General features: G+C 45.1%; 1 protein-coding gene across 3 annotated transcripts in view; it reads left to right on the top strand.

Annotated features, from left to right (window-relative positions):
- RPH3A (rabphilin 3A) overlaps window positions 1–19,520 on the top strand; it is a 118,283-nt gene extending 98,763 nt beyond the window's left edge. For 2 of the 3 annotated variants that reach the window (XM_017889535.1, XM_017889534.1), the window contains exons 16-22: window positions 94–203; window positions 4,739–4,865; window positions 7,130–7,186; window positions 7,973–8,127; window positions 12,355–12,436; window positions 16,432–16,528; window positions 17,289–19,520. In XM_017889535.1, coding sequence (XP_017745024.1) covers window positions 94–203; window positions 4,739–4,865; window positions 7,130–7,186; window positions 7,973–8,127; window positions 12,355–12,436; window positions 16,432–16,528; window positions 17,289–17,419 — 759 coding nt within the window. In that variant the 3' untranslated portion in view covers window positions 17,420–19,520. Of the gene's footprint in view, window positions 1–93; window positions 204–4,738; window positions 4,866–7,129; window positions 7,187–7,972; window positions 8,132–12,354; window positions 12,437–16,431; window positions 16,529–17,288 lie in introns of those variants that run through there. The other variant, XM_017889536.1, reaches the window with a different exon arrangement.
- Window positions 19,521–22,335: the final 2,815 nt, after the last annotated feature.

The following is a 22,335-nucleotide window of genomic DNA, read 5'->3' as shown; positions in this document are numbered from 1 at the left end:
CACCCACCCACCCCATGTCAGCCCAAACGATGGGGATCCAGAACTGGCTCCCCACTGAGGTAGGTGTCTCTGTCCATCTCTCTGGGGCTCTAGTCCAACAAGCTTCGTACAAAAACTCTGCGGAATACCCGAAACCCCGTCTGGAATGAGACCCTCGTCTATCACGGCATCACCGATGAGGACATGCAAAGGAAGACCCTCAGGTGCGTGCCAGGCAGAGGGCAGAGAGGGAGGTGAAGGGGAGACTCAGGGAGGGTGGAACTGAGACTTGGGGTGAGGCCCTCACGGCCTCACTCTAAAAAGATCTCTGCATAGTTTATTTTTTTCTTACTTGTTTACTTTTACCAAAGAATGATATATATTTTTGGTAGAAATTTTGGAAAATACAGATAAGTTGAAACTGTTTACTGTTAACATCTTGGTACCTGTTCATTCAGGGTGTGTGTGGGATGGGCGCATGTGTGGGTGTGCATGTGAAAGTTTTTCCTAATAAAATTGAATGCTTATAAAAATGTTTATTACAATGGATCATCCCATTAATATATCTGTATCACTTAAGAATACATTGATACCATTTCATATTCTTCTACAATGTTGAATTATTAGGCTGGTGTGAAAGTAATTGCAGTTTTGCCATTAGAAGTAATGGATATATATATATACATGGAACTTGCCTTTTATTCTTAACAATATATCTTGGTGTTATAGCCGTGAAAAAACGTTTAAATCTACCTAATTTTAACTGCCTCAGAATATTCTACAGAATNGTGCATGTGAAAGTTTTTTCCTAATAAAATTGAATGCTTATAAAAAGCATATATAATGGATCATCCCATTAATATATCTGTATCACTTAAGAATACATTGATACCATTTCATATTCTTCTACAATGTTGAATTATTAGGCTGGTGTGAAAGTAATTGCAGTTTTTGCCATTAGAAGTAATGGATATATATATATACATGGAACTTGCCTTTTATTCTTAACAATATATCTTGGTGTTATAGCCGTGAAAAAACGTTTAAATCTACCTAATTTTTAACTGCCTCAGAATATTCTACAGAATGGATCTATCACAGATTTTTTTTTAAATGTTCTTATTCTTAAATATTACAGATGAATAGAAAAGTGTAGCATATACTAAAACAAACATCCATGAACCCACCCAATACTTGATCTGTTAAAAATCTTGCTGTTTTGCTGTGTTTGCATCAGCTGTTTTTTTAAGAAATAAAGCACTCCTGTGCAAGTTGAAGCTCCTTTTGTATATTCTATATCCCACCCTGTCCTGTCCTCTTCCTTCTCTCCCAAGAGCTAAACACCATCCTGAATTATTGGGGTATCATTCTTAAGTATGTCTTATACTTCATAATGATGTATCTATAAACAATGTACAGTATTATTTGGCATGTTTTAAATTTTTATGTAAATGTTTACCAGTTTATTTAGCCAATTCCCTACAGGTGGGCATTTAAATTGTTTCCAGCTTTTCTCTACTACAAACAAAGTTGCAATGAGCAACTTCATTCTCCCTTGTGTACATATGAGTGTTTCCTTAGGACAGAAACCAAAGAGAATTATTACTGGATCATGGGACATGTGATTTTTTCAAAACAATTTCACAAGACATGCAAACTGCTTTCCAAATTGGCTGCAACATTATTCTAAGTAAATATTTTTATTGCGGCATAACATTCATTTAGCATAATGCACATATAATAAGTGCACAGATTGATGAATTTTCACAATAGTGAACACACTGGGCTTAAGAAATGGAACATTCCTAGGCTGCAGAAGTCCCCCACTGTGGCCCCTTCCTATTGAATACTCCCCTGGGGTATTCAATAGCCTGACATCTAACAGAACAAGTTAATTTTGTCTGCTTTTGTACTTTATATAAATGAAATTGTATTGTGTTGCTCTTTTGTATCTATATTCTTTCATTTAACATTCTACCTGTGTATTCATCTAAGTTGTGTGTAGTTGTAGATCGTTCTTGTTGCTATGTACTATTTTATTGCATGAATATAATGCAGTTTTGTTTATCCAGTTTACTGTTGATATATTTGGGTGGTTTCTAGTTTGGGGCTATTACAAATAGTGCTGCTAGGAACATTCTAGTAGCTGTTTCTAGGTACACAGGTGCACTCATTTCCGTTGCATATATACCTAGAAGTGTAATGATTGAGCCATAAGATATGTGTATGTCCAGCTTTAGTAGAAACTTCCAGTTTTCCATAGTGGCTGTGCCAGTGTGCACTCCCTTCAGCCATGCATGGCAGTTCCAGTTGCTTCACAGCCTCATCAACACTTTTTCATTTTGGCCTTTCTGGCAGGTGTGCACTGATGTTACTTTGTGGTTTCAAATTTCCCTAATGACTAAGTACAACAGTTTCTCTAATGTACACTATTGCATTTGATGGTTATTTCATAATTTTCTTAAGCAGTTCCTCCATTGTACAGTATTTATTTCTGCTTTCTTCATAGTTACAAACAATACTGTGACAAACATCTTTGTAGTTAAATATATTTCTAATTGTTTTGTAGGCACATAGTAGGTGTATATATTAATATTCATGAGGTATATAGGATAATTTGATATAGGCATACAATGTGTAATAATCGCATCATGAGTTTTTTAAATGGGTTAAAATAAATGGGTTTTTTAATCACCTCAAGCATTTATCCCTGTGTTACAAACAACTGAATTATACTCTTTTCACTATTTTTAAATGTACAATTAAATTATTGACTATAGTCACCTGGTTGTGCTATCAAATACTAGATCTCATTTATTCTTTCTAACTGTTTTTTGGACCATTGTAGTTAAATATTTTTGTACTTGCCTTATTATATATTTGAGGTAAATTCCTATAAGTGGTGCGACAGGGTCAAAAGCAGTGATTATTCTCTCATGTCTTTGGAGATGCATTGCCCTGAAGAAGGATGATATTGTTTACACCCCAACCTGTTCAGTAGAGACGAGTTTCTTCTCCAGTGTTATACAGTGCAGGATTCAGCTACGAGGGTGTTCGGGCCCTCCAGGACTTTGAACATTTGTTCAACTAATGTTGGTGGTCAAGGAGTGTGGTACCTTTACAGTCCCTTCCTGTCCCCCAAGAATGCCTCCCATGCCACTGGAGGACAATAAGTCCTTTCCTCTCTTAGTATATGTCAGGATAAATTATCATGCCATGACTGGTCCTTTTCGTCTCCTATGGCGGCAGTTCCCAATCTTTCCAGCACCAGGGGAAGTTTTGTGGAAGACAGTTTTTCCATGGACTGGGGTAGGGAGAAGGAAGGTTACAGGATGAAACTGTTCCACCTTGGATCATCCAGAATTAGATTCTCATAAGGAGCGTGCAAACTAGATCCCTCACATGTGCAGTTCACAATAGGTTTTATGCTTCTATAAGAATCTAGTGCTGCCGCTGATCTGACAGGAGGCGGAGCTGAAGCGGTAGTGCTTGCCTACCTGCTGTTCACCTCCTCCTGTGCAGCCGGATTTCTAACAGGCCACAGACTGGTACTGGTCTGTGGCCTGGGAGTTGGAGACTCTTGTCCTAAGGGACATTTCTTATGACCTGCCCATTTTGTGCCACTATTACTCAATGCTGTGTAAGGTAGATAACAAAAGACAATATATTACTATAGGACTCAGGGAGACCTGGATTCAAACCCTGGTTCCACCTCTTATTAGGGAAAAGTTATTTAATCTTTCTGGGCCCCAGTATCTTCTCTAAATGGTAAATGCAGTTGTTTTGAAAGAGGAAAAATTAAATGAGAAAAGTTCCTAGCCTGACTTTGCAAAAGAGGATGCTCAAATGGCCATAAAGTATATGAAAAGGCGCTCAACTTTTTTAGTCGTCAGGGAAATGTAAATTAAAACTACAGTGACATACTATGACCCATCCAGAAAGGCTAAAATTAGAGACTAACATAATTGAAGTCAAAGGGAATAAAGAGTGACCAGAACCTCTATAAACTGCTGGTAGGGACATAATTGGTGGAACAGCCTTGGAAAACTGTTTTGAAGTTTCTACTGAAGCTAAACTTATGCCTAGTCCATGGCCAGCAACCCTACTCCTAGGAAAAAACTCAATAGAAACATGTACATGTATATACCAAAAGACATGAATATAAATATTTCATAGCAGCATTATTCATAATAACTCAAAACTACAAACAACCTGTATCAACAGCAGAATTATTATAGTATATTTACACAGTGGAATACTATGCAGTGATAAAAAAGATAAGTTATACTGTGCATGGATGCATCTCACAGACATAATCTTGAGCAAGAGAAGCCAACATAAAAGAGTCTATATTATATCATTCTATTTATATGAAGGTCAAAAACCAGACAAATGACTTCATGTGGCCAGAGGCAAGAGAGTGGCTATCTTTGAGAAAGGCAGTGACTAGAAAGGATCCTGAGGGTCTTTCAGTCTCTGGAATGTTTTATATCTTGACCTGGATGGGAATTACGTGGGTATATGCATATTGCAATAATTCATCAAGCTGTAAACTAAATTAATGTGCTTTACTGCATGTCAGTTATACTGCAATAAAGAAGAAATTAAAGGTACTTGGCCCAGTAATAAATAAATAGGAAATCATATTATTTCCATGTACATCACACATTCCTTACCAGCATCAGCTGCAGCTCTTGGCACACAGCAGGATCTCAATATTTGTTCCTGTTTCTCTCTCTACCCTTTGTGTTGGTGGCAGGATCTCTGTCTGTGATGAGGACAAATTTGGCCACAATGAATTTATTGGTGAGACCAGATTCTCCCTTAAGAAACTGAAGCCCAACCAGAGGAAGAATTTCAACATCTGCCTGGAGCGAGTGATTCCTGTGAGTGACTTTACCCTGAGGATCTGATGGGAGGAGGGGAGATTGGAGGAGCTGTCTTCCTCTGGGTCTGAATTGGGGGAAATAGATCCACAGGGTATTGGGTAGCAGAGGCACTGCAGCAGGTCTGCAGAGGAGAGTCAAGATTCCAGCTCACAACCTCAGGCTGCATTCTCTCTCTGCCTTTCACAAACCCTGTGTCAGCATCACTTTGAACATGAGTTTTTCTTGGCCAAAGTGGATGGACAGCATGGTAGGGGCAGTGCGGGATTCCTGGGTTCAGAGCCAGCTCTGCCACTTGCTGCTCTATGGCCTTGGCCAGGGGGCTGAACCACTCCAAGCCTCGGTGTTCTTGTCTGTAATGTGGGTGTTATAACAGTACCTGCCTCTTGGGAGGGTTGTGTTTTAAAAAACAACATAATTGAACTAGAACTTAGTGCATAGTAAGCACTCATAAATTAACAGTTGTTAGTGTGGGAAATAATGCTGCCTTACCCACCTGTCAGTCATGAAGTCAGAAAGCACCATGTAGATAAACAGAAGGCAGCATAGCCTAGAGTTTAAGAGTATGGGCTCTGAGGCTGGGCACGGTGGCTCAAGCCTGTAATCCCAGCACTTTGGGAGGCCGAGACAGGTGGATCATGAGGTCAGGAGATCGAGACCATCCTGGCTAACACAGTGAAACCCCGTCTCTACTAAAATACAAAAACTAGCCGGGCGAGGTGGCGGGCGCCTGTAGTCCCAGCTACTAGGGAGGCTGAGGCAGGAGAATGGTGTGAACCCGGGAGGCGGAGCTTGCAGTGAGCTGAGATCCGGCCACTACACTCCAGCCTGGGCAACAGAGCGAGACTCCGTCTCAAAAAAAAAAAAAAAAAGAGTATGGGCTCTGCAGCCAGACTCTCGGGTGTGAATTCTGGCTCTGCCACTTAGGGTATAACCTGAGGCAAATTATTTAATTTCTCTGGGCCTCAGATGTCTCATCTGTAAAATGGGATACTGTGGTACTAACCTCATAGGATCTTTTAAGGATTGACTGTGATAATCCCCCATGGGGATTCTGTTTTAGTGGGGTAGGGTAGGACTCAACAATCTACATTTTTAGAGATAATTCAGGCTGCCTTGCCTTAAGTGTGGGCCAACTTGGGCCCGGAGAGGGTAGCAAGTCTCCAAGGTCACTGAGCACTGGCGAGAGCCCAGCTCTCCTACAACACCAGCACCCCTGGTCTCTCTGAGCAGCCTGCCTGCTCTCCACAGGGAAGCTATGGGGTGCAGGAGGGGAAATCCTGCAGCATCTTCTCACCAGATGGCCAGCCTGAGGATGGAATATCTGCATGCCATGCCATAGTTTTATAACTCAGGCAAAGGAACAAGACTCAACAAGGAAAATTGCAAGGAAGGAGTTCTACTGAATTCCAGGCTCAAAATAAATTCTTAAAGACATCCCTAGGAGCGAGGCATTTCTTCTGCGCTTTTGCCTGGTGACAGCTGGGTCTTAAGGCTTCTCTTCTTTCTCTAACTCCATGAGTCCAATTGACCAGGACAATGGCCAGGCCCTTGCCTGGGTCATCAGCATTTGGGTTTGCCCATCTTGCTATGGTGGACGCAGCCAGCCCCAGAAACATGAAGGTGCAGGACAGCCAGAGGGCTGCAGCAGCCGCAGAACACTACTGATCATCTTTTGCTCTTTGCCATTAAACCTTAACCCTTGCACCACCATCTTCCCCCATTATATCCCACTGAGGGCCCCTCCCCTCTGGACCTCAGGTTTCCTCCTCTCCAAAGTGGGGAGGTTGGATCTAACCAATGGTTTTCTAACTCTGTTTCCCAGAACCTTAGAGTTCAGCAAAAGGGCCCCAGGGGCCATGAAGGGAAAAAGCACCTGGTAGGTCAGACCCCAAGACCCCTGAGCCACTTCAACCAGAGAAAATGAAATCTTTTCTGTTTGTGTGTGGAGAGCTCTGATACTTACTGGCTGTGTAACCTTGCATAAGGGGCTTAACTACTTGGACCCTCAGGATCCTCATTTGTAAAATTGGAATTGTAACAGAACCTATATCATAGGTTGTTATACATTCACATAGCTTGCTGTATGACTGTGTTTTATAAATTTCAGCTAAAAGGGAGAACACAGGAGGGCCACAGTAGCTTAAGAACCCACTTCCATGGCTCTGGATGCTAATGGAAGTGTGAGGGGTTTCTGGTCCTTCTTGTGCAGGAAGATGAGCTCCATAGACAATGTTATCTTTTATTTGTTTTCTTCTTTTCAGATGAAACGCGCTGGGACCACCGGGTCAGCCCGAGGCATGGCCCTTTATGAGGAGGAGGTGAGCACTGAGCAGGAATTGAAGCCACAGTCGGGGTCTATGCTGGGCTGGGCTAGCATCTTCCTCTTCTCTCCCTCCCTGGCCCCTTCCTCACCCATTCTCTTGCAACCACCCTGGAGTTGATTTGCTTTGAGAGTGACCCTTTGCCCAAGTTGTTTGAGCATGAGACAAGGGACATTCTCTCCACACCTAAGCCTCTGAGGAGGGGGCAGCCCCTTTCTCTCATACCTAGAATGCCCACCAGGTTTTTGGCCTTGTTGTCAGATGCTCTGTAGACAATTCTACTGACTAGAGCAATGGCCCACTCCTTTCTTGGAGTGGGTGCATTCTTTGAGCTGTGTGCCTGGTAGAAACCAAACTAAGCCTTCATACTGTCTGCCTGGGTCCCTCATATGACTCCAGGGACTGCCCTTTGAGAAGACTGGTTGCGTTAACGGAGTCTGAGATCAGAGGCAAGAATCTGTCTGGGGCCAGGGTCAAGGGTCAGTCCTGGGTTAGAGCCAAACCCAATCAGTGACCAGGAGCAAGTTTAATCTGTGCTCACAGTCAGAGTTCATCCATGTCTAAGTCAAAGTGAAGCCGTTGGTCCCCATGTGCCTGAGACTGGTCCCCGACTTTCACCTTTGGCTCCTCCTTGGAGGCTTGGCCATCTGCTGTCCTTGGTGCTGGCTCCCTAGAGCTGGTTGAGCTCCACCTGCCCTTCATAGGTTCTTCCCTAATGCACGCCATTCACATTGCCTGGCCCCCTCCCCTCCAAGGCCCACACTGCCTTTTCCCCCAATGCAGCAGGTGGAGCGTGTTGGTGACATCGAGGAGCGTGGCAAGATCCTGGTCTCTCTCATGTACAGCACCCAGCAGGGAGGCCTCATTGTGGGTATCATACGCTGTGTGCACCTGGCTGCCATGGATGCTAATGGCTACTCAGACCCATTTGTCAAGCTGTAAGTCAATGCCTTGGGGCTACGGGTGGGCCCTGAAGGAGTCCTGGATCCTTGGAAGAGGAGAACCAGAGAGTTTCCCCAGGATCGTTGTATATTGAGACCCAGAGAGGGCAAGGAACCTGCCCAAGGTCACAGTGAAACAAATGCCTAGATTGGCAAGAGTGTGGGTCTGGAGTCTCAGGCAGTCAAACTGGTGTGTCACTTGCCCACATGCAAAGTTTTGTGACTCTGTCCTCTCGAGGGCCTGCTGATGGCTCTACAATGATGCCGATTAGCTGTCGTAGCCCCATTTGTAGCTCCCAGGAGTTGGCCGCACACCCCTCGCACCGCTCAGACCTCCACCACCAAAGAGGCCATCTGGAGTTTTCCAGTTTCATTCTGGAAATGCTCAGAAAAAAAAAAAAAAAAATGCCTTCGATCTGGGGTCTATTCCAGTAATCTCAATCATGGAGAATAAAAAGACTCTGTTATCTGTGTTAGTCCAGATCCTCTGAGAAGAAGATGCCAAAATAGGATTAAGCAGACAAGGGGCTTATCAGGGGAAATGCTCATTCCAGGAAGTCTGAGGGGAGTCAGGGGAGAAAGGGAGAGATGTTAGACTACAATGCAAGTCTGATCTGATGAGGGGAATAGGTAGGGAAGTTGGAGAGAAGCATTCCAGATACAAGTTCAGTAAGGCCACCAGGGAGTCCTCAAGCCAAAACTGGCCATCAGACATGTCCTGTGTCTCGTAGGAGTGGGCTAACTTTAGCATCTCTGCCAGGCTAGGATTGACTGGGAGCATGGCCTTGGCACAAATACATCATGGACTTCCAAGGACTGCACCCAGGGCCTTGGTCAGTTACGCTTCCTGTAGCTGGAGGTCTGCCAAGTGCAATCTCAGAGCCACCGCTGTGTCCGACATCAGGCCCAACTCTCATCTCTGCTGGTTGCTGGCTGTGGACTCTAAGCAAGTTACTTAGCTTATCACTCAGTTTCTTCATTGGTAAAACAGAGACAAGAGTTCCACTTATCTCCAAGAGTGGGCTTAGGGTGCAAATGAGATAGCACAAAGGAAGCAACCAGAATTGAGCCTGGTATAGAAATGTTTAGCACCTCAGTAGAATTCTGCTGGCCTTGGGGCAGCAACACGTATGTTTCTGTGGATGTGGATCTGCATGGAGCATGGAGTCTCGAGTATGCTCTACCCATGTGACCTGGGGCTCATGACTTAACATCTCTAGGCCTCAATGTCCTCATCTGCAAAATGGACAGAGTAATACTGTGTATTAGTTCAGGTCCTCCAAGAAGGAAACACCAAGAGAAGATAAGGTGTGCAAGAGATTTGTTGGGGAAATGCCTGTAGAGGAGATAAGGAGGAATCCAGAGGGGAGCCATAGAGACCACAGATCTTGCTGCAGGTGTGATCCCTGTGGAGCAGAGAAGGAAGGAAGTGTGGGTAGAAACAATCTTAGGCTACAGTGCAGCTCCAAGGAAGCTGCACTGTTTCATCCAAGGTGATGTAGAATCCTTGAGCACAGTCACCCATCAGAGGAGTCCTGCATTTCCCAGAAATGGGACTGCCTAATGTCCCTGCCAGGGTCAGCTATTGGCTAAGAACAGCTTGTAGGAAGCGTGGCTTCAGCAAGAACATCATGAATGCAGAGCCCAGTAGCTTGTTCATCAATTTTACCCCCTGCAATTGGAGAATGCAAGCTGAGAGGTAGATTTTCAAGGGGTCTGGTACACAGTAAATGCTCAATAAATACCTGCCATTGTGGTTATAAATAACCACCATCACTGTCCTTACTCATGGCAAAGAGTATTTACTAATATTCTCTCCAGTTGGGAGACACTCCCCCACCTCCATTGCCTCTGATAGCAGAAAGCAATACTTCCCTCTAGTCCATGGTCAAAGAACAGATTCATGTGGGCAGTCTTTCAGATTTCCTTTGAATGAGGGTCTAGTTAACAAAGAATGCACATATCAGGGACAAGTTTGGTTTCTAAGAGTAATTTGATTTTATTTCCTCATATGACCCAAGAGAGGATGAGCTCGAGGGGGTGCTGTCCAGCACTCCATTAGTAGTCAGCCATGTGCAGATCGGTTTTCTTAAATAATTCTCTCTACCACCCCTCCCCCACCCACCCATTCCCTCCAGAAGAAGTAGAATTGCCGTGGTCACCAGTGAAGCAGCTGACCTGCTGGGTGCAGTTATGGGAGAAGAAATGGGAGACCACTAAGTAGTTTCTGGTCTAATAAAGATTTTTTAAAAGCCAGAACTTCCCATTATTTTTGCTTAGCTCTTTGGTAACTTTTAATTTCTCATTTTTATCTCTTCTTAAAAATTATCCTCGGCTGGGCGCGGTGGCTCACGCCTGTAATCCCAGCCCTTTGGGAGGCCGAGGTGGGTGGATCACGAGGTCAGGAGATCGAGACCATCCTGGCTAACATGGTGAAACCCCATCTCTACTAAAAATACAAAAAATTAGCCAGGTGTGGTGGTGGGCACCTGTAGTCCCAGCTACTTGGGAGGCTGAAGCAGGAGAATAGCGTGAACCCGGGAGATGGAGCTTGCAGTGAGCCAAGATCAGGCCACTGCACTCCAGCCTGGGCGACAGAGCGAGACTCCATCTCAAAAAAAAAAAAAAAAAAAAAAAAAAAAAAAAAAAAAAAAATCCTCAAAACCACTTCTGTAGATGAGAATGAGATGTTTGCCCTCTTTACAGATCAAGAAACACAGGAACAGTAAAATTACGCTCACGTTTAAAGCTGCTCATCTGGTGACAACCTGAATCAGAATCCAAATGTCTTTGCCCTTAGGAGTGTTTAGCCCATTGTGTTTACTCACCCAGGAAATATTTGGTTTGGTTTGGTTTGTGTTTTTTTTTTTTTTTTTTTTTTTCTCTTTTTTTTTTTTTTTTTTTTTTTTGAGACGGATTCTCGCTCTGTCGCCCAGGCTGGAGTGCAGTGGCGCGATCTCGGCCCACTGCAAGCTCCGCCTCCCAGGTTCACGCCATTCTCCTGCCTCAGTCTCCTGAGTAGCTGGGACTACAGGCGCCCGCCACCGCGCCCGGCTAATTTTTTGTATTTTAGTAGAGACGGGGTTTCACCGTGGTCTCGATCTCCTGACCTTGTGATCCGTCCGCCTCAGCCTTCCAAAGTGCTGGGATTACAGGCGTGAGCCACCGCGCCCGGCCTTCTCTCCCTTTTTTTTAAGAGACAGGGTCTCACTCTATCACCCAGGCTGTAGTACAGTGGTGTGATCATAGCTCACTGCAGCCTCAAACTCTGGGGCTCAAGAGATCCTTCCATCTCAGCCTCCTGAGTACCTGGGACTGCAGGCATACAGCACTGTGCCCAGATAATTTTTGTTATTTTTTATAGAGACAGGCTCTCGCTATGTTGCCCAGGCTGGTCTGGAACTCCTGGGCTCAAGTGATCTTCCCACTTTGGCTTCCTAAAGTGCAGAGATTACAGGCACGAGCCATCATACCCAGCCTTAGCCAGAATATATTGATTGAGTACCTACTATGTGCTAGACATTGGGCCTCACTGGAAAAGAGCCCTGTAGGCAGAAGAAACAGTTTGCTCAAAGGCCCTTGGGTGGAAAGGAGAGGTAAGGAGTGGGGTGAGGAAGATGACGTAAGGTTAGGCTGGGATGGAGCAGAAACCCAACATGCAGGGTCTTAAGGCCACATGAAGGATTTTGAACTCTCTCCTGAGTTTAAAAGGAATCCAGTACATAGTTTTGAAAGTAGAGTGACAATAATTAGATTTGCATCTTCCCCTTTCTGTGCACACACCCAGCATCTCTCTAGGAATTGGGGGCAGCCAAAGGTGGGATAGATGGTAAAATGCCAGGCACCACCAGCATGACCATCAATTTGATTTATGGGGAGAAAGTGAGCATGCTAAGAACACAGACTCTAGATGTAACATCTGGATTCAATCCCAGCTGTGTGAGCTAGGGCACACTTCAGCCTCTCTGGATCTCATTTTCTGTGTCTGTAAACTGAGTGGTTATAGTTCTACCACCTAGGGTCATGTGGGGATTAAATATGCCTAAGGTGCTCAGTCAAGTGCCAGGTACCAAGCAGGTGCTCTAATGCACATTGGTCATATCAGTGTTGATCCCTTTCCGATTTATTCATCAATTCATCCTGATAAAGAAGGGGCCTTTGGGGTCAAGAGGCTGTTGTTATTCATTAAACGTCATCCATAATAGCATTTGTGTCTCCTCCCAGCTGGCTGAAACCAGACATGGGAAAGAAGGCCAAACACAAGACTCAAATTAAAAAGAAAACCTTGAATCCCGAATTCAATGAGGTAAGGCTGCCCCATTCTTTATCATGCTCTGGGATACTTGCTGTGTGTTAGAGAGGCACAAATTCCTACTAGAAGGTTGTAAGTCACATAGAAAAAAAACACTTTCTGTGATAGATCAGATTGAATTATCTAAAGAAGCAGGAATGAGTTCCTTGTCACTGGAAGAAATCAAGCCTGAGACAAAAGCCCACAGATTAGGAATGTCATAGGAAGAAAGCAGTGTTTGGGAAGAGATTGAACTAACTCGTCTCCAATGTCTTCACCAATTCAAGTAGTCTCTAATACTGAAATTCGGGGGAGTAAATCAGTACAGTGATGCTCTTTACCATCCACCCCGTTGACAATGCCCTGTCCTTCACTCCTCGTGTCCATCCAGTGCATCAAGTCCTATTGAAACCACTGCTTGGACACCCATTGAATATGCTCCTTCCTTTCCCTTCTCACTGCTACTGTCTTGCCTCAGACCCTGACATTTCAGGCCTGGACGGTTGCAGTAGACTCCTGGCTCATTTCTGTGTGCTTGGCATCTCCACCACATAAGTTTGAGCTTTGTAAAACACAAATCTGAATTTGTCACCCCCTTGCTTCAATAACTCAACAATGGCTCTCGAATTTCTTAGCATGACAATCAAGCCCTTTCAAACTCACCTCCATCCCTGCCTTATCTATACAACCCCTCCTCAAGTGACACTCACCTCCATGCAGGTCTCTTCACACCTGCTGCTCCCTTTTCCTGGACTGTCCTCTCCCTCTCTTCCTCTCTGAAAAACTCCTACTCATCCTTCAGGACTCAGCATGAGAATTACCTCCTGTAGATGTGCTTCCTCTATGTTTCCAGACACTGTACATCCCTCTAGTTTCCAAATCCAGTGAAATCTGGATTTAACTTTTCTGTGGACAAGCCTGTCAGACACTAGGGGTCCAGAAATACCTGTGAAATTAATGAAGGGTTGAACGGAGGAAAGAGTGGAAGAGTAAATGAGTTCTGATCTAAACCACATGTATGGTTCTGATCTAGACCTAAATAAAGACAAAGAAGTGCCATGACAAGTGTCTCAAAGTGCCACGAGACACCAGCTCTGAGCCCAGAGTCACATCCCTGAGCCTGGCTCCATGCCCAGGGCAGGAAGGAGTCCATGTTCATGCTCCATGCCTGCCTGGAGCAGCCCTGGGTGCTGTTCTACCCACTGAATCTCCTTTCTCTGCCCTGCTCCTGAGATCTGATGTTGGAGTAGAGCTGGCTAATATTGATTTTAATCACATATTGCAAAGTGGGAAAGGGAAGTTACAGCACAGTAGGTTTAGTATTGTTTGCTTAAAAAAAAAAGAAAAGAAAAGAAAACATATGCCCATATGCACCCACATGGGGAATGTGCTGTGTAAACAGAGTTCAGAATAATCACTGAGCAGTCAGCTCAGCCCTTCCTCTCTAGGCCCCTCTTTCAGCTGAACCCCTGATTTCCTAACTCATATCATGGATTTTGAGTAAGGAGCCATTTGTAGCTGTCCTGCCCTACACTCTCTTGGAATCTGAGTAAGTCACAAAGCATGAAATCTGAATAAACTCATTAGCCGTGAATCAAGACCAGACACCATATTGCATAACAAACTGATGCAAAAATATTTTTCAGTGTTGGTCCTCAGCATTGGTGAGCATGTGGGAAAAGCCACACACTACTGGAGATAAAGCAAACCTCTGAAGGAAAGTTTGCTAAAACACTTTCAAAACTGTCAGATGTTAAAAGTTAAATTCCACTTATTTGGAGAATAGGTAGTGCAGTCACATATTTCAAAATTCAGAAAGCACAAAGGGGTATCCAATTAAAGTCCCCCTCCTACCCCAGCCTTGTTGGCACTTACTTCATTTCTTATGAAACAAATATATTATCAATTTCTGAAATGTATATACATATACAAAGCAAGTATATGCGTAACCAGCTTTCTTATTGTACACAAATGGTATCACAGTATAGCCACTATTCTCCATCTTAAAATGTTACAAACTCAAACATTCACTTCTCAGAATCTATTCTAAGTAAATCATCATAGACATACATAATGATTTAGCCACAAGGGTTACTTTTTTAAAAACCTATGTGATGATATAGCTACAAGGGTGATTTTTTTTTTTTTTTTTTTTTTTTTTTTTTGAGACAGGATCTCGCTCTGTCACCCAGGCTGGAGTGCAGTGGTGCGATCTCAGCTCAAACAATTCTCCTGCCTCAGACTCCCAAGTAGCTGGGATTACAAGTGTGCACCACACACCTGGCTAATTTTTTGCATTTTTAGTAAAGACTGGATTTCACTATGTTTGCCAGGCTGGTCTCAAACTCCTGGCCTCAAGAGATCTACCCAGCCTTGGCCTCCAAAAGTGCTGGGATTATACGCATAAGCCACCACACCCAGCTGCTACAAGGGTGACTTTTATGGTATTTTTGATGATAGTGAAAAATTGGAAATAACTTAAATACCCAACTGTTAGGGCTTAGGTTATGGCCACATAGCCACACAGCCACACAGCCATAAGTTTGAGCTTTGTAAAACACAGTCACACAGCCACAGAACCACATAGTCACAGAGCCACAGAGCCACACAGCCACACAACTACACAGCCACACAGCCACATAGCCACATAGCCATTAAATGGAGCCATTTAAAACAATGATGTAGAAAATATTTGAAAATATTTGAGAACATGCTAAGTTGGTTTTGCCCAAAGTTGTAAATGAAAAGGAAGTGACAATACTGTATGTTCAGCATTACTTAATTCACAAAAAATTTATACATTACTGTGAACACATGTGGGGGAATGTTGACAGTGGTTATTCTTGGGTAGTTGGGTTACAGGGAATTGGTGGGGGGAGGTTCTTCTTTGTTTTAGCAATGAACATAAATGAATTTTGTAATTAGGCAGAAAAGCTATTGTGTGTGTGTGTGTGTGTGTGTGTGTGTGTGTGATGGAGTCTTGTTCGTCGCCCAGGCTGGAGTGCAGTGGCGCAATCTCTGCTCACTGCAAGCTCCGCCTCCTGGGTTCACACCATTCTTCTGCCTCAGCCTCCAGAGTAGCTAGGACTACAGGCGCGCGCCACCACGCCCGGCTAATTTTTTGTATTTTTGGTAGAGACGGGGTTTCACTATGTTAGCGAGGATGGTCTCAATCTGACCTTGTGATCCGCCCGTCTTGGCCTTCCAAAGTGCTGGGATTACAGGCATGAGCCACCGCGCCCAGCTGGCAGAAAAGATATTTTTAAAAAATCAGATTGTCTGGGAACATATATACTCAGTCCACTTCAACTTTATTTATTTATTTATTTGTTTGTTTATTTATTTATTTATTTTTGAGACAGAGTCTTGCTCCGTGGCCCAGGCTGGAGTGCAGTGGCATGATCTCGGCTCACTGCAACCTCCACCTCCCTGGTTCAAGTGATTCTCCTGCCTCAGCTTCCCAAATAGCTGCAATTACAAGTGTCCACCATCATGCCTGGCTAATTTTCATATTTTTAGTAGAGATGAGGTTTCACCATGTTGGTCAGGCTGGTCTCGAACTCCTGACCTCAAATGATCCACCACCTCGGCCTCCCAAAGTGCTGGGATTATAGGTGTGAGCCACTGTGCCTGGCCACTTCAACTACTTTTAATCCCTAAGCAATAAAAAAGGGGATGCCCCTTCAGAAGCTACGAGAGGAGAAGGACTGAGTTCATGGCCATTTACCTACAAGGAAACTTGAGCTCTATTAGAAAAACCTCACCAGCCTTCCCAATGTCTAGCAGCGAATTCACTGAAAAGAGGATGACGGTGCTTTGTGACATAGAGTGTTTGTTGGAAGGGAATCACTGGACCTGGGCAGAGGATCGGAGCAGGAAGACCTCCCTGCTCCCAGAATGCCAGCTCAAGCTCCTCTCCTTGGCCCATGACTCCAGGACCCCGCCTCTTACCTCCCAATGCTGTGGGTTCAGAGAGCTCTTACTCACATGTCTTCCTCTGTTGCATCCAGGAGTTTTTCTATGACATCAAACACAGTGACCTGGCAAAGAAGTCACTGGACATCTCGGTCTGGGACTATGACATCGGCAAGTCCAATGATTACATCGGTGAGTGTTCCTAACTCCAGAGAAAATGCCCTCTTCTGTCCTCCCAAGAACAGGAGAGCCTTATCCAGGGCTACAGAGAGCTGAGGTCACTGCTTTTCTTTTGGCAACCACATTGTTCAAATGCTAATTTGAGACCCATGGTCCTGACTTTGGTCCAAGTTGGGGATGTCTTTACATGAAAGGGCTTACAAAACTTGATTATTTGTTGAACAAATCACATCCAGTGGGGTAATTAAATCATAGGAGAGATGTGCGTTCTCTGCAGAAAGGAGGCTGCAAAAGAATTCTTAATTTATTTGCATGTCCAGGGTAAAATTTTTAATTTTTTAGTTCCTCTCTGAATCATGAGGAAGAAAATCAATTAAAGATGAAGCAGGGGGTGGGGACTCCAGGCAAGGGACAGAACCTCAGCTAAGGGGTAAAGACAGGATTGAGCAGGATGATGAAACTCTTTGGAAATAGACGATGAGTTCCCAGATGCAGTGGGAGATAAGTTTCAGTGAGTAGAAGGGTGATTTGTAAAAGTCTTTAAAATAGACAGTGAAATTATGACTTGGTGGAACAGTAGGGAGCCATTGCAGGTTCTTGAGGCAGAGAAGGCCAGTAGTAATAATAACAACAACAACAGCTCTCCGTAGAGTATGGATCCCAAGTTGCTGGGGGTCACTGCTTGGTGCAGTTTTTTCCCCCAACTACACATTTGGGTCTAGAATGACCTCTATTCTGACCACCTGCTCCTATCTTCCCATTTATCCTCCAGGAGGCTGCCAGCTGGGGATCTCTGCTAAGGGAGAGCGCTTAAAACACTGGTACGAGTGTCTGAAAAATAAAGACAAGAAGATAGAGCGCTGGCACCAGCTACAGAATGAGAACCACGTGTCAAGTGATTAGGCTAGTGCCCAGGTCCCCAACTCCATGTCCCGGGTCCCCCCCAGCCTGCCTCAGCTGCCCACCGCACCCTGATCTCTCTTCTCTATGCCTACCTCCCCCCATACCCTGCTGATCTCCCTGAGCCTGCCTTTGAGCCCCCGTCATGTTGGGCACTGCTGCCAAAGACTCCCTCCTCCCTGATGCTGGGATGTGGGCTCTGAATATAGCCCTTCTCTGGTCCCTGGGATGGAGCAATGGGGATGGGGTTGGGGAGATGTTTACAAAGAGGTTGATCATTTAATAACCTCTCAGTTTGGGTAAATTACAAAGGTTCTTCATCATTTAGAACTGTTTTTAGACCCTCCTAGCCTTGAACACACACACACACACACACACACACACACACACACACACACACCCTCCCTTTCATTCCCTGTGTCGTGTCTCCGTATACTCTCAGTTGTCAGCAGACCCGGACAATGCTGTGAGGACAAGCACTGGGGCAGAAATAGAGGCTCCAGGCTCCCACTGCCCCCTGAGATGCACACCCTGATTGCCAGGAAAACAGACTGCTGTGTTCGGGAACACACCCTCCCTGCTCCAAGTGCACCAAGATGCAAATGCACAGAATTCACCAAGGGGCTTGGACGCTCTCCTCTTTCCGAATGTCACCTGTGTGCTTCCTAGCAAAACAAAAACAAACGACAACAAAAAACCCTTCCTCTGTTGCCTTTTCTCCTCCTCCCTCTTCTTTCCCTTTCATCATAGTAGATTCTCTCTTTCTCAGCCTCTCCCTTCTCCTTTCTCTCCCTGCCTTTCTCCCCTTTGCCTTTCTCTCTCTCTAAAGCAGTAACACCGCAAAAACAGCAGCAAAAAAGTGTATGTTAACCCAGCCTCACCTCCTTCCTCTCACCAGCCTGACCAGGAAACTGAGAAACTGGCCCAAATCTGAGATTTCACTTGGGCCCACACTTCTTAAGTGACCCACTTCTCCTGTTGGCAGAGCCAGACATTCCCAGGGCTCGGGCCAGTGGCTGGCACTGCCCTGGGTGCGTGGCAGCATCCCTCGAGCTGTGTAGATGCCCCATAGACGGGCTCTCCGTGGGCTCCCTGGGTGGGCACAGAAGGCATTTAGAAGACCAGGGCTATGGGTCTGAGGGAGCCTCATCCAAAGCCTCCAGCCTTTCTCTGCTCTTAGGTAAATGAACAGGCTACCCTCCTCCCCAGTGCCCTTTGACTCTGTTTCATTGACTCTCTTGCATCCCGTCTCTCACTCAGAACCACCCCCCTCAGTCTCTCTGTCTCTCTCTGTCTGTCTCTCTGTGTCCCTCACTCTCTTTACTAAGCTTCCTGGGAGAATCAAATAACATCATGGTTATGGAACAATGGAGAGAGACAGTCTTGATGCCAAAGGCTTTGGGCTCATCATCAATCTTTCACTTTCTTCCCATAAAAAAAAAAATATTTTAAAAAGGAGGAAAACGCAATGTGGGCAAACATTACACACTTGAGGTTGAGGTCAGGCAATCTTCGGTGCCCTGAGAGAAAGGTTTGATTTTCCCAATTTCAATGAGGTTTTCCCTCATGAAAAGCACCCCCAGTCATCCCAGACCCCTGACATTCTCTACAGAAGCATCAGACAGACACTGAAACTCTCACTTTCCCCCAAATCACCTCTCTTAACTTTTCAACGCCCTCCACCCTCAGCTCCCTACACAATTCATGGGAGGACTCATTTCTTGCCTTGAATAACCATTTTCTAAACATCGAGCTCTTTACCTTCCCCAAAGTGGCCAACAGCTTCCTGGCCACCACCTTTCCTTTTGACCCTATCTTTCCCCATTAGTCCCTGGTGGCACCTACTCTTAGCCCACCTCCCTTCCCCTGTTTCCCCTTAGGAGACAGCATGCTGGCTGTGTCGCCCAAGCCTGATGCTGGTGTAGGCGCTGGAATCAGCATGCAGCAAGCTCACAGTGCCCCTAGTCTGGGGACACGCTCTTCCTGACAAATGTAACCACCTCCCTGCCTAGAATACACACATGTCCTCTGGTGCATGCACAACCACCCAGCATCTTTCTTTGTGATGATGTAGCCAAAAATAAAGTAGGAACATCCAGGAAAACAAGTGGTCTGCATTTTTCCTTTCTGGTTTCTGCAAAGTCTTCCTCCCCACCAGGACATATGCTATTCTGATAGTTAGTATTTAATGAGCATCTACTATGTTCCAGCCACTGGGGACAGATGTGTTCTCTGCCCACAAGGAGTTTGCTTTCTGGTGGATTTTATCTTGGGCAGGTGGGCCTAAGGTAACTTGGCTGACTCCAAACCCTTTTAGAAGAATACTTGTTGCTGGTGCCCAATAAACAGGAAGGCAACATCCTTATCCTCCTCCTGCTGCTACAAGACCTGGAAAAAGTCCCAGGTGGTTGCAGAATCAGAAATTGCCAAAGCTAAAAGAGAACATAAAATTCAGGCACAACCTAGTTCAATCAACTCGCTTTTTAGACAGATGAAGAAACCAAGGTCCAGAGAAGAAAATGCCATGTCCAATGTTTCACAAAGGCAATGCCAGGAAAGGAGTTCGATTGTTGGACTCCCAGAGTCCAGTGTCCTTAACACACTGATTAATGAGCATGGACCATCAAATGCCTCCCTTGCATTCTAGCACCTTCCAACCTACAATGAGTCTCTCATTGGAGACTCTCAATAGTCCTGAAGGTGAACTGAATCAGTAACTAACTTTCCAGAAAAAAATTTTCTTTTTTTTTTTTTTTTTTTTTTTGACTGAGTCTCCCTCTGTCACCCAGTCTGGAGTGCAGTGGTGCAATCTTGGCTCACTGCAACCTCCACCTCCTGGGTTCAAGCGATTCTCCTGCCTCAGCCTCCCGAGTAGCTGGGATTACAGGTGCGTGCCACCACACCTGGATAATTTTTCTTATTTTTAGTACAGACAGGGTTTCACCAGGTTGGCCAGCCTGGTCTCCAACTCCTGACCTCAGGTGATCCACCTGCCTTGGCTACCCAAAGTTCTGGTATTACAGGTGTGAGCCACCACATCCGGCCTCTTGAATTCTTAATCACACTATAATCCATCCCCAAAGTGCTTAAGCAATTTATCAGTAATGTTGGTTACTTCAAGAAGGAGCTATCAATTCGATCCCACAGATATTTCTCTTTTCCTTGAGACCATTTCCTTGTTGTGCCCTCAAAAGCAGAAGCTGGCATATTAGTCTCACTTGGGAGACTTCTTTTCAAACTGTGCATGCTCCCCATACCTCCCCACAGATTCTGCTAAACCCCGAGAACAAGGTGTATAGTTGAAAATATTTCCTGGCTGGGAACGGCAGCTCATGCCTATAATCCCAGCACTTTGGGAGGCCGAGGTGGGTGGATCACCTGAGGTCAAGAGTTCGAGACCAGTCCGGCCAACATGGTGAAACCCCATCTCTACTAAAAATACAAAAATTAGCTGGGTGTGGTGGCAGGCACCTATAGTCCCAGGTACTTGGGAGGCTGAGGCAGGAGAATCACTTGAACCTGGCAGGTGGAGGTTGCAGTGAGCTGAGATCATATCACTGCACTCCAGCTTGGACGACAGAGTGAGATGCCGCCTCAAAAAAGAAAAAAAAAAAGAAAGTAAGTATTTCCTGGTTGATGCCTTGTGATTTCCACCTTCATCATGACTTTGAAAACCACTACCCAAAAAGTTGATCCGTTTTTCCTGGTGGCAATTTAGCTAGCTGCCACTAGGTGGAGAGAGGTGCTAATTAGGTCCATACAAGCCTGGCAGGAACAGCTGGAGACACTTGCCATTCTCCCTGTGCTCCTGGCAGACATCACTAATCAATAAGGCATCTTTCCTACAGAACCTACAAGCAGCCTCTGAGTCACTCTCAACCCAGTGTTCCAGGGAGCCACCACCAGTCAGTCATAGCTGGCAGTTAAAAAGAAGCCTAATTTCCATCCTTAAATTGGTTGATCTTCATTTATATGCAGACATGCCTAACAGACTGAGATGAATACACAGGAGGAAAGTTTTCGTAAATATTAGTACACCTGATCTAGCTAATTGTGCTGCTCCCACCCCCGACCCCTGGCTGACTCCACTGAAATAAAACACTCTGTAGGTGGTTATATGGTGTATTGGAAAGCATCTGCCCTGAAAAGAACACCAGCCAAAATTTTAATTAAGTCCAGCATTCAAATTCTGACTGATACTTTCTAGCTATGGGAATTTGGCCAAGTCATTTAGCCTCACTGAGTATCAGTTTCCTCAACTGGAGTCATAAATATTTCAAAGAGTTGCTGAGAGACGTTAATGGTACAGTCCATCGAGAGTCCCTGGCACATAGTAGAGACTTGACAAGTGCCACCTCCACTTGCCAGCCCCTAAACTTGGGCTCCCTCGCACAGCTTGCATACGGGGAAAATGCTCTTGAACTGGCGTTGGTTGAACACAGTACGTTGGAGCTGAAAGTGGGTGAGGTTCAGGTGAGGCAGAAATCAGATCTCCAAGGTCCCTGCACAGATGGGGGCAGACTTTCCTGCTGGCGCCCACAGAAATTCAGCCAACAGCTAGAGATGTTTGTTCTGAGTAGGAGTCAGAAGCAAGACTAAGTTGCTGAGGTCTGGTCTCCCATCAGGGATGACAAAGGGGAGGCCAGGAAAAGGGGCAGGTCACAGGGCTGGTAGTTCCTGGTGAAAGCAGTGCAGGCCCAATCGCGGCTGGGCTTACGGCCAAGTGGATTAAACACTCAGTGCTCTGAAACCTGCCAGGCTGACCCCTGCTCAGCTCAATCAGATCTGCCAGGGACATTGGCTTGACGAGGTTAAGCAAGCCATTCAAGGTGATGGACACCCCAATTACCCTGATGTGATTGTGACACATCATACACCTGTGTCCAAAATATTGCATGTACTCCATAAATATGTACAAC

This window comes from Rhinopithecus bieti, unplaced genomic scaffold (assembly GCF_001698545.2).
Source record: "Rhinopithecus bieti isolate Rb0 unplaced genomic scaffold, ASM169854v2 scaffold_19610, whole genome shotgun sequence".
NCBI classification, from domain to species: domain Eukaryota; kingdom Metazoa; phylum Chordata; class Mammalia; order Primates; family Cercopithecidae; genus Rhinopithecus; species Rhinopithecus bieti.
The sequence above is the reverse complement of the archived record's forward strand: the minus strand, read 5'-3'. Positions and strand labels throughout refer to the sequence as shown.